The sequence below is a fragment of the Macaca thibetana genome, chromosome 4 (assembly GCF_024542745.1).
Source record: "Macaca thibetana thibetana isolate TM-01 chromosome 4, ASM2454274v1, whole genome shotgun sequence".
NCBI lineage: Eukaryota > Metazoa > Chordata > Mammalia > Primates > Cercopithecidae > Macaca > Macaca thibetana.
The window spans coordinates 84,717,339-84,732,491 of record NC_065581.1 but is presented as its reverse complement, the minus strand read 5'-3'; the positions used below and the strand labels follow the sequence as shown (position 1 = coordinate 84,732,491).

General features: G+C 39.2%; 2 protein-coding genes across 3 annotated transcripts in view; one reads left to right on the top strand and one right to left on the bottom strand.

The window, feature by feature from the left end:
- Positions 1 to 3,232, top strand: part of AKIRIN2 (akirin 2) — a 149,597-nt gene extending 146,365 nt beyond the window's left edge. Inside the window, exons 4-6 of the mRNA XM_050788070.1 lie at positions 848 to 997; positions 2,566 to 2,637; positions 2,881 to 3,232. Coding sequence (XP_050644027.1) covers positions 848 to 997; positions 2,566 to 2,637; positions 2,881 to 2,891 — 233 coding nt within the window. The 3' untranslated portion in view covers positions 2,892 to 3,232. The remainder of the gene's footprint in view (positions 1 to 847; positions 998 to 2,565; positions 2,638 to 2,880) is intronic.
- A 6,846-nt stretch (positions 3,233 to 10,078) lies between these two features.
- The window catches only part of ORC3 (origin recognition complex subunit 3), a 72,498-nt gene continuing 67,423 nt past the window's right edge, over positions 10,079 to 15,153 (bottom strand). For both annotated transcript variants that reach the window (XM_050788055.1, XM_050788056.1), the window contains exons 17-20: positions 14,675 to 14,816; positions 12,655 to 12,771; positions 11,699 to 11,778; positions 10,079 to 10,514 (exon numbers count right to left, since the gene is read on the bottom strand). In XM_050788055.1, coding sequence (XP_050644012.1) covers positions 10,409 to 10,514; positions 11,699 to 11,778; positions 12,655 to 12,771; positions 14,675 to 14,816 — 445 coding nt within the window. In that variant the 3' untranslated portion in view covers positions 10,079 to 10,408. The remainder of the gene's footprint in view (positions 10,515 to 11,698; positions 11,779 to 12,654; positions 12,772 to 14,674; positions 14,817 to 15,153) is intronic.

Below are 15,153 nucleotides of genomic sequence, written 5' to 3'. Positions count from 1 at the left end.
ATGGTAGAATAATTTACCGGTTCATTGTGTGTGGGCTGTTAAGATATTAATGGTATGGCTTTGAAGATTAAGTGTCTTTTTACTGGCATAATGATTTGTTATTCTGGGACTAAATAAATTAAGTTTAGACCTGAGGTGTTCTTTATTCCTGGTGTAGGAAAGTTTAGTCACTAAAATACTTCATGGTATGGTATTTTCCAGAAAGGAGATAAGAGGTTTTGTAATGGGACCCATCATTGTAATGTTTGTTTTTTGTCTTTTTTAAATTTAATTTTTAATTTTTTGTTTTTGTTTTTTTGAGATGCAGTTTTGCTCTTTTTGCCCAGGCTGGAGTGCAGTGGCACGATCTCGGCTCACTGCAACGTCTGCCTCCTGGGTTCAAGCAATTCTCCTGCCTCAGCCTCCCGAGTAGCTGGAATTACAGGTGCCTGCCATCATGCCTGGCTAATTTTTTTTGTATTTGTAGTAGAGACAGGGTTTCACCATGTTGGCCAGGCTGGTTTCAAACTCCTGACCTCGGGTGATCTGCCTGCCTCGGCCTCCCAAAGTGTTGGGATTACAGGCATGAGCACCACGCCCAGCCTTTCTTATGTCTTAAAGTTTTTTCTACTCATCTTTAGACTTTTTTTTAATCTTGATTACATCTTGCCACGTTTTTCCAGCGTCACCAGCTGATGGAATTATTATTTTGGTTGTTTTAAGACTTGTGAAATGCTGTGCTTAAAATCTGATTTTAAAATGCTTTTATATCAAGATTGAAGAGATCCAAATGAAACCTCTTCATTTAGAAATTGCTTTCTATCATGGCTCTAAACCAGGTACTATTTTTTGTCCTCATTGTACATAGGGACTTCATCTGCAGCATCCTCACCATTAAAAAAAGAACAGCCCTTATTTACTCTACGGCAGGTTGGGATGATCTGTGAACGTTTGTTGAAAGAACGTGAAGAGAAAGTTCGAGAAGAATATGAAGAAATATTGAACACAAAACTTGCAGGTATGAGGTGTGTTTATTAGAGTTTCTGAGGAACTCAGTTGTACAAAATGCATTATTTTCCACGTGTGCTTTAATTTCACTTTCTATACACTACTGCAGTATATTCTCTGAGAACGAGAAAATTTCCGTTCAGGAAGGGAAATTAACCTTATGGCTCATGGCCCGCCTTGGTAACCTCAGGAAAAGAGTATTGGCTAGCCGTGTAGATAAGCAGTAGTATTGGTATGTACCCTGTACTAAAAAAGGATGTTAGTTGTTTAACTCAATTTGGTTGTGGATTTTTTGACTTTATATTTTTCATAACTTTGCCATCAATCTAGACATTTAAAATATCTAATTGGCTGTCACTGTGTAAGTCATTTGAGTGTCAAACTGCAGTCCTGTTTCAATTATCAGAAGAAATCAGTAAAATTTGATAATTTAAGTACAGTAAATAAAATTTATTATGTACGATAACATAAATAGAATGTTTAGCCACAGATTTACTGTTTATATAGATATGTAAGCTTTTTGATTCTTAAAGAATTAATGTAGAGGTGTTAATGTAGAGAAGAGAAATTGCTTAGATATATAACAACTTTTTCTGTGATAACTTGATCAGGTTTTAGGTAGTTTTTTGTTGTTAGCTTTTGTTATCCTATTCTCATTGCAGTCAGTTGCCATTCATAGCCCACATACAATAACTTTCCGAGTAGAAGGGTAAAAAGCTATTGAAAGCCCTTTGTTTTGTTTTTTTTTTTGAGACATAGTCTCACTCTCACCCAGGCTGGAGTGCAGTGGCAGTGTAGGCTCCGCCTTCCAGGTTCACACCATTCTCCTGCCTCAGCCTCTCGTGTAGCTGGGACTACAGGCACCTGCCACCACACCTGGCAAATTTTTTTGTATTTTTAATAGAGATAGGGTTTCACCGTGTTAGCCAGGATGGTCTCGATCTCCTGACCTCATGATCTGCCCGCCTCGGCCTCCCAAAGTGCTGGGATTACAGGCGTGAGCCACCGCGCCTGGCCAATTTTTTTTTTTTTTTTTAAGATGGAGTCTCGCTCTGTCACCCAGGCTGGAGTGCAATGGCACGATCTCGGCTCATTGCAACCTCTGCCTCCCAGGCTCAAGCGATTCTCCTGCCTTAGCCTCCCGAGTAGCTGGGACTACAGGTGTGTGCCACCATGCCCAGCTAATTTTTTTTTTTTTTGTATTAGTAGAGACGGGGTTTCACCATGTTAGCCAGGATGGTCTCAATCTCTTGACCTTATGATCCGCCCGCCTCGGCCTCCCAAAGTGCTGGGATTACAGGCGTGAGCCACTGCACCCGGCCTTGTTTTTAATTGTTATGAAATAATAAATCTCACCTAGTCTTTATGTCAGGTCATGTGATTGGACTAAAACCTAGGTTTCTTGACTGATAAGCTCCATGCTGTTTTTATTTGATACAGTATTAGTACTACCGAGGTTATGTAAGTGATTGTCAACTTAGAATTGTTTTACTATACATTTTGTATTTTCAGTTTATCTGGCTGTTAATATTAAGGCATTTTACAAATCATGTAACTGACATGTACCTTGATTTATAGAACAATATGATGCGTTCGTGAAGTTTACGCATGATCAAATAATGCGACGATATGGAGAACAGCCTGCTAGTTGTAAGTATTTCACCTTTGAAGTTATAAACTCAAGCCTATCTTTTAAGGAGAAGACATTATAATTATTTTCATACTCAAAAAGAGAATTTAACAAAATTACTGAGACTGTATGGAGGAAATAGGCAGTATAACTTTGCAAGACTTTTGGTTAAATACCTAGGGGCAATACTGGGAATCAAGGTCTAGTATTTGTTTGGATTTTGACCCGTATTTTGCACTAATTTTCCTTTTCTCACCCTTTAGATGTTTCATGAATCACGTATCCTGCATTTGTGGGCTGCCTTGTTCCTTGTTGAGTTGTTGCAAGAGGTCCCAATTATGACATGCAGCAATGCCAATACCCCTTCTGTGAATACAGGTTATTTCAAGCTTTCGTCAGTGGCAACCACTCTTAGGCAGCAGCAACTGGTTTTGGAAATTTCCCTGATGTCAGTACCACCTGGATGTGGACCTTTGCTACCTGTATTAATACCAGTGGCCTCATTTTGCTGTATCATTACAATTTGGCTTCTTATATTAATGTTTGAAAAGGATTAAAGCTGGTATTCTAGAACATGCCCTTCACTGGTTGTGTAAATAAAACTGTAGAATGACACTTCAGATGAAGTTAGTGTGATTTTAATTGTGCACTACAACCAAGCTGTAACCAGTTACTAATTTTAGAATGTAATCCCAGGACAATATTAAGCAAATAGCCTGCACTGCTTCCTGTGAAATAGTGAAGGAGGAGGGCATTTCTGTATTCCAGGACTTCTTGGGGTTTCAGAATGGGTTTATATGATTTTTTTTTTTTTTTGGTAGTTTTATTTATTCTATCAGTCTTTTTAACAAATGTTTATTGCTGCATTTTTTTTTCCAGTGTATCATTGTTTTATTGCCCTTGTAGTACTGGAATTTAGTTGGAAGAATAAAACATTTACTTCTATTCTGCTTGTTTCTTAATGTACAGATGGGGGTAGTATTTGAATAAAGGCGGTGTTTTAAAACGTAAGCATTTTCCAGGAATCAATGAAGTTAATTTTCTAAGATTTTAGTGCTATTTCAAAAAACTGAGTTCTGATTCTAAATTCCTTCTGTAACTTACTGCCTGATAGAATGTTACAGGTATGTTAACTGCTATAGAATTACCTCAGATATCAGTAGAATCCAGTTTTTCCTTTAAGGACTTGATACGCAAAAGCATGATTTCAGCAAAAACCTTTCCATACATGGTTTCCAGACATAGCTTTCTTACAATGAAGTGAGCAAAAAAATGCTTCAGTGAATTCTTTTGTTGAATTCTAATAGCATATTTCCAAAATTTAAGACAATCTTAAATATACATTTATAATTGATCAAGTTAGTAGAAGAAAAAGGATTTTTTTTTTTTTTTTTTTTGATACGGAGTTTTGCTCTCATCACCCAGACTGGAGTGCAATGGCACAATCTCAGCTCACTGCAACCTCCACCTCCAAAGTTCAAGCGATTCTCCTGCCTCAGCCTCCTGAGTTGCTGGGATTACAGGAATGCGCCATCACGCCCAGCTAATTTTTTGTATTTTTAGTAGAGATGGGGTTTCACCATTTTGGCGGGGCTGGTCTTGAACTCCTGACCTCAGGTGATCTGCCCATCTTGGCCTCCCAAAGTGCTGAGATTACAGGCGTGAAACACTGTGCCCGGCCGGATCTTTTTATTTTTAGCTTTGGTAATTACATTTCACCAATTCTGTGGTTTCACAAGGTGCCCAGGCAATTTATATGCCAATTAGTGATTGAGAAACATTGGTATAGCACAGGGTGGCAATAAGGTGCGTAATTCTATGCCCCCCCACCCTTTTTTTTGAGACACAGTCTTGCTCTGTCACCAGGCTGGAGTGCAGTGCTGCCATCTTGCTCACTGCAACCTCCACCTCTTGGGTTCAAGTGATTCTCCTGCCTCAGCCTCCTGAGTAGCTGGGACTACAGGTGTGCACCACCACGCCCTGCTAATTTTTGTATTTTTAGTAGAGACGGGGTTTCACCATGTTGGCCAGGATGGTCTTGATCTCTTGACCTCGTGATCCACCCGCCTTGGCCTCCCAAAGTGCTGGGATTACAGGCGTGAGCCACTGCACCCGGCCAATTCTACCCCCTTTTAATGGTCTAGAACAGAGATTCTCAACCTCAGTACTTAATGGCAGTTTGGGCCAGATCATTCTGTGCTGTGGTGACTGTTCCTGTGTATTATAATATTTAGCCACATCTCTGGCCTCTACCACAACTGTGATAACCAAAGTGTCTGTAGACATTGCCAAATGTCCCTGAGGGACAAAACAGTTCCCAGCTAAGAACCACTGGTTAGCAGGACAGCCTGTTGTAGTCCCAGCTACTTGGGAGGCTGAAGCACAAGAATCGCTTGAACCCAGGAGGCAGAGGTTGCAGTGACCTGAGATCATGCCACTGCACTCCAGTCCAGGTGACAAAGTGAGACTTCATCTCAGGAAAAAAAAAAAAAATTTTTTTTTCTTCCACAGCCAAATTTCTGCATTATCACTTACCCAAAAGTCCTAGCTTATGGGCTACTCTGACTTCAGATGGGTCCAGTAGTTGATTAGTCCAAATACCAACCATACATGATTTCAATATTAAGATTATTTTAGCTACCTAGGGATTCCGAATTCCCCAAATCTCTGAAATTGCTTGTAATAAGTATCTACAGAATTGTGTTAATAGTCATCTTAGTAAAAGGCAGTACTGATACAGTACTGTACTATATGTTTAGTAAATCTTTGATTAACAAGTGCACATAGGTATAATTCTTTGTATTTTTGGAAAAATAGGCAATCTGAGAAAAATAAATATTGGAGGTTTAAACTAGTAAAGCTGTCTTTGGCCTGTGGCAAGAAGTAGAGACGACCCTAAAGAAAATGGTGGAAGATTCTCAGGCTCTACCTGTCCCCAGAGACTGCTTTAGACAATTGGTGGCGGGGGAGAACTTTTGGAATCTGTTTAATATGCTGCCTAGGTGATTCAAGCAGCTAGGGTTGGAAATGACTTGTTTTTGCCCTGTTTGGGTTCTCTTTACTCCCTTCAAACTCTTATAGTAATTGGTATTAAATGAATATTCTACAAAAGCCCCCTAATAGTCTGACTCTGTCTACTCAAGGATATATGGCTCCCACAATTCTCTGCTCCTGCATTTGCCCTAGGTAAGGAGCACTAGATGCAAACCCATGTCTCAGGCAAAGATACAGCTCCAGCAGTCCTCTCCTCTCTCTATTGCATCTATTTTCTTTCTCTACTAAATCATTTCCAAAAGCATAATAAGCATGTTATTAAAAAATCTTTTGATCCTATATCGCTTGCTAGTGATTATTTTACTGCTCCACTTTATAAAAGCAAAACTCAAGAATTTTCTAAACTTCCCCCAGTTTATTACCCCCTCCTTTTTTTCACCAACTTGTTTTATTAGGAAAAAAAAATTCAAACAGAAAAGTTGAAAGACTTTCCCACATAAAATACTTCCCTAATTTAACATCAAGTCCTTATTTCAGATTTTTCCATGTGTCTCTTTTTTAAATAGCTACCCTCATCCCCCAAATAGGATTCAATTAAGATTCTTACTTTCTGGAAATACTAGGCCTGTTGTCTTCTTGAGTTTTTCTTTGTAGTGTCATTAATTTTAACTTCTAATATCCCTTTGAACTTCCTGTAAACTGAAAGGTCTAAAGTTTTTGTAAGTTTCAGGTTAAACTTGTGCAGGAGTGCAAGGTGATGCTACGGTCTCCATATTGCATCACACAGTTACGGCTTTTCCAGGCTAAGTTTGGACACTTGGTTAGGTCATCTGATAGGTGATTAGACTTTGTCTCCACTCCGTTACTCTTAGTAAAATGCAGCAAAGATTTCCACTTTGTTTAATCAGCAGCCAGCATTTGACCTTGAAGCACTCTTCAGTTGGCTTGCAAAATACTACACTTGCTTGATGTTTCTCCTTTACTGGCTGCTCCTTCTCAGTCTGTCGTTTGCCGCTGGCCCCATCCTGATTTCCCTGAATTTTGCTAAAACATAAGTGTGCCCCCAAGCTCGACCTTGGGCTGCATGCCTCCTTTCGTAGTACTCATCTTGGTGATCTCATCTCATCACATAAGGACATCAGATTATATTAACCTCTCCATGTGACATCTTCAGTTAGGTATCTAGTAGACACCTCGAAATTTATGTCTAAAACTTATTTTTGCCTCTGAAATTTTTCCTCTCAGTCATCCTCAATCACTTAATGGCCACTCCATTCTTTGTTTCAAGGCAGAAACGGTCTTGGACTCCTCACATCCTTCATCTAATCTTAGTTCCACCTAAAATGTTAACATCTCTACTGCCATTACCCTAATCCAAGACACTATCATAGTTTGATTATTTCCGTGGTTTCTTAACCGGTCTTTGTTTTGCCTCATTTTGTCTCCTCTTACCCATCCTATTCTCTCATAGCAACCAGACTGATCCTTTAAAACTCTTAAGTCTTGTTTAGATGGCTTCCTACCTAAGTAAAAGAAACTTCACAAAGGTCTGTGGAGCCCTAAATTACCTGCACTCAACCCCACCTCATTCAATTCCTATTGAATTCCTCCTGCTCACTCTACCTTGTCCACATTGGCCACCTTTGCTCTTCTTCCAGCGTAGCTAGCCGTAGGATTTTTGTTAGTGCTAGTGTCTGCCTAGCATGCTCTTCTCCCACAAAACTTCATGGAAAATTTTTTCCTCACTCGACTTTTTGCACAAATGTCATCTCAATGAGGCCCGCTCTGACCACTCTGTTTAAAATTGCAGCCTGAACATCCTGGTGCTCTGCCCTGCATTTGTTTTACTCCCTCTGCTAAATGCAATGAAGGCAGGGATCTTTGCTCACTGGCATACAGTGCCTGGCACATGGCACATGCTTGGTATTTTTTGAATGAATTTCACCCTACTTCAGGGTTTTCAGATCAGTATTTCTTAAATGAAAGATTTAGTAAAGCAGAATACTTCCTTTGTAAGATATTTTGGTAGAGGTTTCCTGAATTACAGAATGGACACAGAATTGAACTGACATTTCATAGGCTGTCTTGAGGGTTTTGTGCTCCATTAATGATTACCACAAAGGAGCTTCATGTTTTAATTTACTCTTTTGTGTATTCATTGTGAAAATGGGGCAGTTTTCGACTGGGCATGGTGGCTCATGCCTGTAATCCCAGCACTTTGGGAGGCCTAGGTGGGTGGATCGCTCGAGCCCAGGAGTTCAAGACCAGCCTGGCCAACATGGCAAAACCCCATCTCTACTAAAAATACAAAAATTAGCCGGGCGTGGTGGCGCACGCCTGTGGTCCCAGCTACTTGGGAGGCTGAGGCAGGAGAATGGCTTGAACCCAGGAGGTGGAGGTTGCAGTGAGCCCAGATCGTGTCACTGCACTCTAGCTGGGGCGACAGAAAAAGACTCTGTCTCAAAAAAGAAAAAGAAAATAGGGCAGCTGCCATGCTGTTACTTTCTTACATAATCTTTAGTGAGGAAAGTCAAAGTGGTTCAGTGCATGACACGCGTTTAGGTTGGATAAATTCAACTTAGTACCCAGCAAAAGAAAAGTAAGGCACGGCTACTTACTCTACTCAGTGAATCTGTGCCTTAGATATGAATCTGCTGGTCTGTGTGAGGCCAGTTCCTCTGTACCTTATAGTGTAAAAAGCATCTTGCCGTATGAGTGTTGTTCAAAGTAATGGTTTCTAAACACTGACAATTTTATCTGGTGCTCATATGCATCATTTGAAACCACACTGTACATAGTGATGGTGTCCTTGTATTGGAAGACCTTCCCTGTTGCCAACTTCCTTACCTTAAATATATGGAAAATCATTAAAATCACCTATTCTTTCCCTAGATTTGTACTAACTATTGTTTAAAAATGAAACACATGGTTGGAGGCAAGACTAGAAGAAGAATGACTAGAATATTGAGAAAAAATATTGAGCTAATTGCTATGAAGGTAAATCATGGAAATCTCATTGACTTAACGTGAGAAATTTATTCTTTGATCATATTCATTTAGTGGGCTGTGTTCCACACCCTCACTCAAGGACCCCTAGAATGACAGAGGCTCTGTCTTTAATACATGGATTCCAAGGTGTCAAAGCCTCTATTTGTCCAGTTGCTTTCTATGATAATGGTGGTACTTGTGTTTAGTTTGCATATAATAAATTTCGTAACATTCAAGATGACAGTCCTGTGTACATATGTAGAGGTGTTTACATTCTGTTGAATAAGAAATCCTGGCACCTTTTAAATGAAGATGAAAAGATACCTAATCTAACTTAACTACCTATGCTGGTCATTGTCTTTCCCAAAGCTCTGCAGGGCTAGGTGCTTTCTGCTCTGACTTGCAGTTGATTATTTATGGTACCTTGGGGTTTCCCCTTATTTTTAACCTTGGCAACATTTTGACTTTTTTTTTTTTTTGGAGACATATTCATCTAGCTTTTTTTTTTTTTTTCTTTAAGACGGAGTTTCGCATTTTTTGCCCAGGCTCGAGTGCAATGGTGTAATCTCGGCTGACTACAACCTCCACCTTCTGGCTTTAAGCGATTCTCCTGCCTCAGCCTCCCATGTAGCTGGGATTACAGGTGTATACCACCACGCCCAGCTAATTTTGTATTTTTATTTTATTTTTTTGAGATGGAGTCTCGCTCTGTCACCCAGGCTGGAGTGCAGTGGCCGATCTCAGCTCACTGCAACCTCCGCCTCCTGGGTTCGAGCAATTCCCCTGCCTCAACCTCCTGAGTAGCTGGGACTACAGGCACATGCCACCATGCCTGGCTAATTTTTTGTATTTTTTAGTAGAGATGGGGTTTCACCATGTTGGCCAGGATGGTCTTGATTTCCTGCCCTAGTGATCCGCCCGCCTCGGCCTCTCACAGTGCTAGGATTACAGGCATGAGCCACCGTGCCTGGCCTTCTTTTTTTTTTTTTTTTTAAGTTGTAAGACTAAAGGAAATGGAGAGGCAGAGACAGTTTTGGAACCTGTAGTAACCAGGAGAAACAACCTGTAAGATATTCGTGTTACTTATTCTTTTTTTTTTTTTTGAGACGGAGTCTCACTGGTCGCCCAGGCTGGAGTGCAGTGGCGCAATCTCAGCTCAGTGCAAGCTCCGCCTCCCGGGTTCACGCCATTCTCCTGCCTCAGCCTCCAGAGTAGCTGGGACTACAGGTGCTGGCCACCACGCCCGGCTAAGTTTTTGTATTTTTAGTAGAGACGGGGTTTCACCGTGTTAGCCAGGATGGTCTCCATCTTCTGACCTCGTGATCCGCCCACTTCGGCCTCCCAAAGTGCTGGGATTACAGGTGTGAGCCACCGCGCCTGGCCTCATGTTACTTATTGCCTAGTACACTAAAGTGAGGAATGCCAATGCAAGAAATTGTGAGAGGAGGAATGAGGATTGCTAAAGCAACTGCAAATAACTTATACTCCTGGATAATGGAATTTATTACATTTTTATACTCTGTAAGTTCAAGAAAGATTTACTCACAATTTAGTAATGACTTTGTGGAAAGTACAGTAAAATGTGTGAGCAGTTGTAGTTACGTATTATTTGTTGGATTCTAAAGCACTCCACAGTGTTTTGATATATGCCTGTTTGGGGTTAGCAATGTACTTTTCTTGTTAAACATCACATGGGGATTGCACATTTATCTTCTCACCAAAACAGGCTCCTCTAGTGTATGTAAATATGCCTGGTCACCTTTTTCTCTTAAGCTGAATGTCATAGTTCTGGCTTCACTTATTTGCTTTCTAGCAGCCTCCCCATGTTAGCCTTGCCACATGGTCAGTCTTCTGTTTGGTAGGTTTTATGAATCCTAAAAGTTCTAGTTCAGAAACAGCTCTAATAAACCGAGCACTGGAGGCTTTAGTTAAGGAAACTGGCCGTGCTGTATTTTTGACAAAAAGGGGTTAAAATCTCAATGTTAAAATACTAGTTGGTAAAGTGAAGTTCAAATATAAAGTTCAAATATAAACTTCTAACTATAACTGTTACTGGAAAACATTAATTAGTATCCACTGTCAATAAAACATAAATGGAAAAGTACTTAATGCTTCCTAAATCTAATGTTCTACATAGTATGGAAATTGCTCCCCGTTCCCACTTCTAAATGTACATTAGAAAAATAGAGAATTCACACCAGGTGCAGTGGTTCACACCTGTAATCCCAGCACTTTGGGAGGCTGAGGCAGGCAGATCACCTAAGATCAGGAGTTCGAGACCAGCGTGGCCAACGTGGTGAAATCCTATCTCTCCTAAAAATAAAAAAATTAGCCAGGCATGGTGGCAGGCACCTGTAATCCCAGGTACTTGGGAGGCTGAGGCAGGAGAATCGCTTGAACCCAAGAGGCAGAGGTTGAGGAGAGCTGAGATCACACCACTGTACTCCAGCTTGGTCAACAATAGCGAAACTCTGTCTCCAAAAAAAAAAAAAAAAAGAAAAGAAAAGAAAGAATTAGGCCAGGTGAGGTGGCTCACACCTATAATCCCATCACTTTGGGAGGCCAAGGTGGGCGGATCACAAGGTCAGGAGTTTGAGACCAGCCTGGCCAACATGGTGAAATCTTGTCTCTACTAACAACACAAAAATCAGCTGGGCGTGGTGGCAGGTGCCTGTAATCCCAGTTACTTGGGAGGCTGAGGCAGGAGAATCACTTGAACCCAGGAGGTGGACGTGGCAGTGAGCCAAGATCGCACCATTGCACTCCAGCCTAGGCAATTGAGCGAGACTCCATCTCAAAAAAAAAAAAAAAGAAAAGAAAAAAGAGAATTCAATAATGGCAGTTTCATTTTTGGTAAGTTTTAAAATATAATCTTGATATAAATTTGATACCAAAAGTTTTAGGTTTGGTCTCATTTTGGATTACATTCAAAATAAAGATTCAGAAATTTCAGTTATTCTAGCACCATATGGTTAATTTTAACAAGTAATACGGTTGTTTGGAGTATACCTTTATAAATATCTAGTGTAGATCTGGAGAAATTATAAACTTATATTTTATGTGTATTTGGACATTGTAGAAATGGTTTTAAAAGGATACTGGATAATTTCATTCATTTCTTCTGAGGTTGCAGAATTTGCATCCATTTTTTCAGCAGCTGTCACAACTGTTGCAAAAGCCTTTTGAATAGACAAGAGAGAAGAAAATAAAAATGTCTACAGTTGCCAAACATCTTTTACTATACTTCTTTTAATGGCTGTTGATAGCTGGCACATATTCTTCACTGAAATTTAAGATTGTCAAAACTACACTGATGATCTCTTTACACCACTTATATGTTAAAAGATAAAGTAATGGTTCCTGAATAATCTTGTTTCAGAGAACTAAGAGTATGCAGAGAAAAACAAGAAACAAAGCTAGTCAAAGTTAAAAGAAAAAGAAAGCCCTGTTTCCTCTACTAATCTTACCCCAGGAAAATATCTATTTTTCTTGGAAGCAGCCAATTATGGGTAATTTTTAATGGTGACATCTGTAAGGCCTTTAATAGAGTTAAGATCTTTGTAATACTACTCTGAAGACAGAAAGAATTGTTGTTTATTTTAAAGAATAACAACAGTTGTTTATTGCCTTGCCAAGTATTCCTTGTACTTCCTGATTGCTAAATCTGTTGTGTAGGTTTTTTCTTTTATTCAAGAGAAATGCTGGTTAATAATATGCTTTATTTTGTGAAATAACAGAACTGACCTAAATTGTTTAGTTTTTGCTTAATGCTAACTATTGGGTTAGATCACACACTTATTTTGACCTGGCATGAACACAGAATTGGCTTGGTTAAGGAATGCAGGATCAGAGGGCAGGGGATTGGGAGTGGGGGCTGTTGAGCTACCACTTCCTAAGGAACTTTTAAAGTTTGAAGTGATTTATGCTTTCCAAATAAAAGGCAAGGCATTAAACACAAGATGAATTCCAAAGCACTAAAAGTATAAAAATATTCTGAGAAAGTCATCATGGATGGTTAGAAAAATATCCAGCTTGTTCTTTTCCCCCCAACCTACCTCTGACCAGTCTACGAGGTTGATGAGCCTGCTACACTCTAGGTGCAGTTTGTATGCTATGCAGATGTCTGGGGCGATATTCGGAATGCAGCCTTCTTCGCTTTTCAGTGCTTCATTCTAAAACATAACAGTAAACTAAGATGACTAACTTTTAGAAATTATTAGGAACAAAATCAGACATTAATGAAGCCCCCAACCTAAACTGAGTAAATCAGTAAATGGAATCTTGGTTTCCTTTATTTAGTGAGTGAGTCTATTCAGTAGTTAACCAGTTCTTGTTTAGGTTTATGTCTTGGTCACAACCCCTCTAGTTCTTAGTAACTAGAAGAATATTCCCAGGATTAGAAGATAAGCATATTTTTCATTTCAATCCATAAATTACTAATTTCTGAGACCTGAATGCACTTGCTGTAAAAAGTTTATGGAGATCTTTAGGAATACTTAATAAAATGGTACTTCCAACAATTAGCTGAATTCTAACAATTACTATACTGTATTAGTAAATACTAATAATACCACTTACCAGGGGTATAGGGTATAAATTATTTTTTAAAGAAAAGACTATGTTGTCAACACTGCAGATCTTAAGCTCTATAGAAACCATCAGTGTTTTGAAATCCATGGCTTTTACTGAGAAACACAAAGTCTTACATACATACCCTGCTTTGATATTATAATATCAGGGGTATATTATATCCCACCCAACAACAACTGAAATCGTACGAGTTCTCTTCTGTGACTCACTAGCCAAGAAGACAGATTTTGTAAGTTTTAATTTGTGGCTTATATATTAAAAATAACTGACTTTTTGGTTAAGTATGAAATTATTCAATGGTTTTCACCATCACTGAAAACCATTGACTTATATCGTCCTACTCAATACTCTTGTAATACTCTGCATGTTTGTGTGCCATTTTGCAATGAGAAGCCAATACACTGGAATGCTCTTCATAGGTTTTATGGAGTTGCTTCTTAAGTATTTACTGTGGCAAGATTTCTGCGTACTTAACTTAAAACTCTTTCATGTATATATAGCTTATTGAATGTTTAAAGTGATCATTTTGCCTAGTCATAAGAAAGCTAGTTTCTAAAACTGTGAGCTGTCTTGAGCTATTGTTTAAAGAGCTTCCAGGAGTTGATAACTGTGTCTGGACTTTAGCGAGGGCACTGCTGAAGTGTGTTGCCCCAGGAGTTTTAGTGGCAGACTGCTGGTTATCCTCTACATTCAGCTCTGCAGATGCTCTCAGAATAGATCTTTCTTTGGTTTAAAATCCAAGATGAAGTCCCAAAGTATTTCTCTTTCCCACTAGAAACAACCATTTCGGTCTTTCAGTAATTTATTAGGCCATATTGTTTAATCCCTATCTGCTGTTAAGTTTACAGGAAACATTTCCTTTATTTTCACAAGAGTAGTAACATACTCTTGAGTATTTGTGCCTATGATCTGACTTCAGCATGTCAAGGGCAAAGATTACACATTGTCAAAAACTGGCAGCAACAGTTGACTACTAATTGGTATCTCTATGGGGTTAGACATTTTTTTCTACAGTCTAAAGCATTTTTTAAAATATAGGAGAGGTGCAACCCTGAGTTGCCGACTCTCTGCTCATTAAAACATAACTGCAAATTTAGAATATTTTTGTGACAGTGACGCCCAGAGCCTGAGCTAAACTAGCTGAGGTTTAGTTTAGTTCTAAATTTGATTTAGTTCTCTGATTACAGGTGCCTGTAATCCCAGCTACTTGGGAGGCTGAGGCAGGAGAATCACTTGAACCCAGGAGGTGGACATTGCAGTGAGCCAAGATCGCACTACTGCACTCCAGCCTGGGCAACAGAGCGAGACTCCATCTAAAAAAAAAAAAAAAAAAGAGAGAATTCAATAATGGCAGTTTCATTTTTGGTAAATTTTTAAATATAATCTTGATATAAGTTGAAATTTCTGAATCTTTATTTTGAATTTAATCCAAAATGAGACCAAACCTAAACTAAACTAAATCAGAGAACTAAATGTTCATCTTACCTTTAGATAATAGTAAGGATTGTTGAGTGCAGTATGGAGGGCAATTCGCGGAGCAGCATTTAAATGCTCACGAAGGGCATGGGCAGCGCTGAAGTACACCACCTCATGGAGAGGCTGTGTCTCAGGAGGCAGAAGGTATTCTCTGAAACAGCCAGTCAGGCATCCATGTTTAGATAAGCACAGGTTTATTTTCTTTACATATATACATATATACATTTTTTTCCTTTTAGGCTCTGTTGGACTTCAATTTCCACTACAACATTTTTGTCAATCCTCTCTCTGTAGAGGACCGAACCATTTACTAAAAGCAAAATCAACAACCAAAAACAAACGAAACAAACCCAAATATCAGATCTAATACAGTTTCACTCAGAATTGCATCTCTTCCATATAATGGGTTTTAAAATTACCTCTAGATTCTTTATAAGAAGCTGTATATTTCAGTTCTGAGTTAAACCTTTAGGAACAAATGTACATAT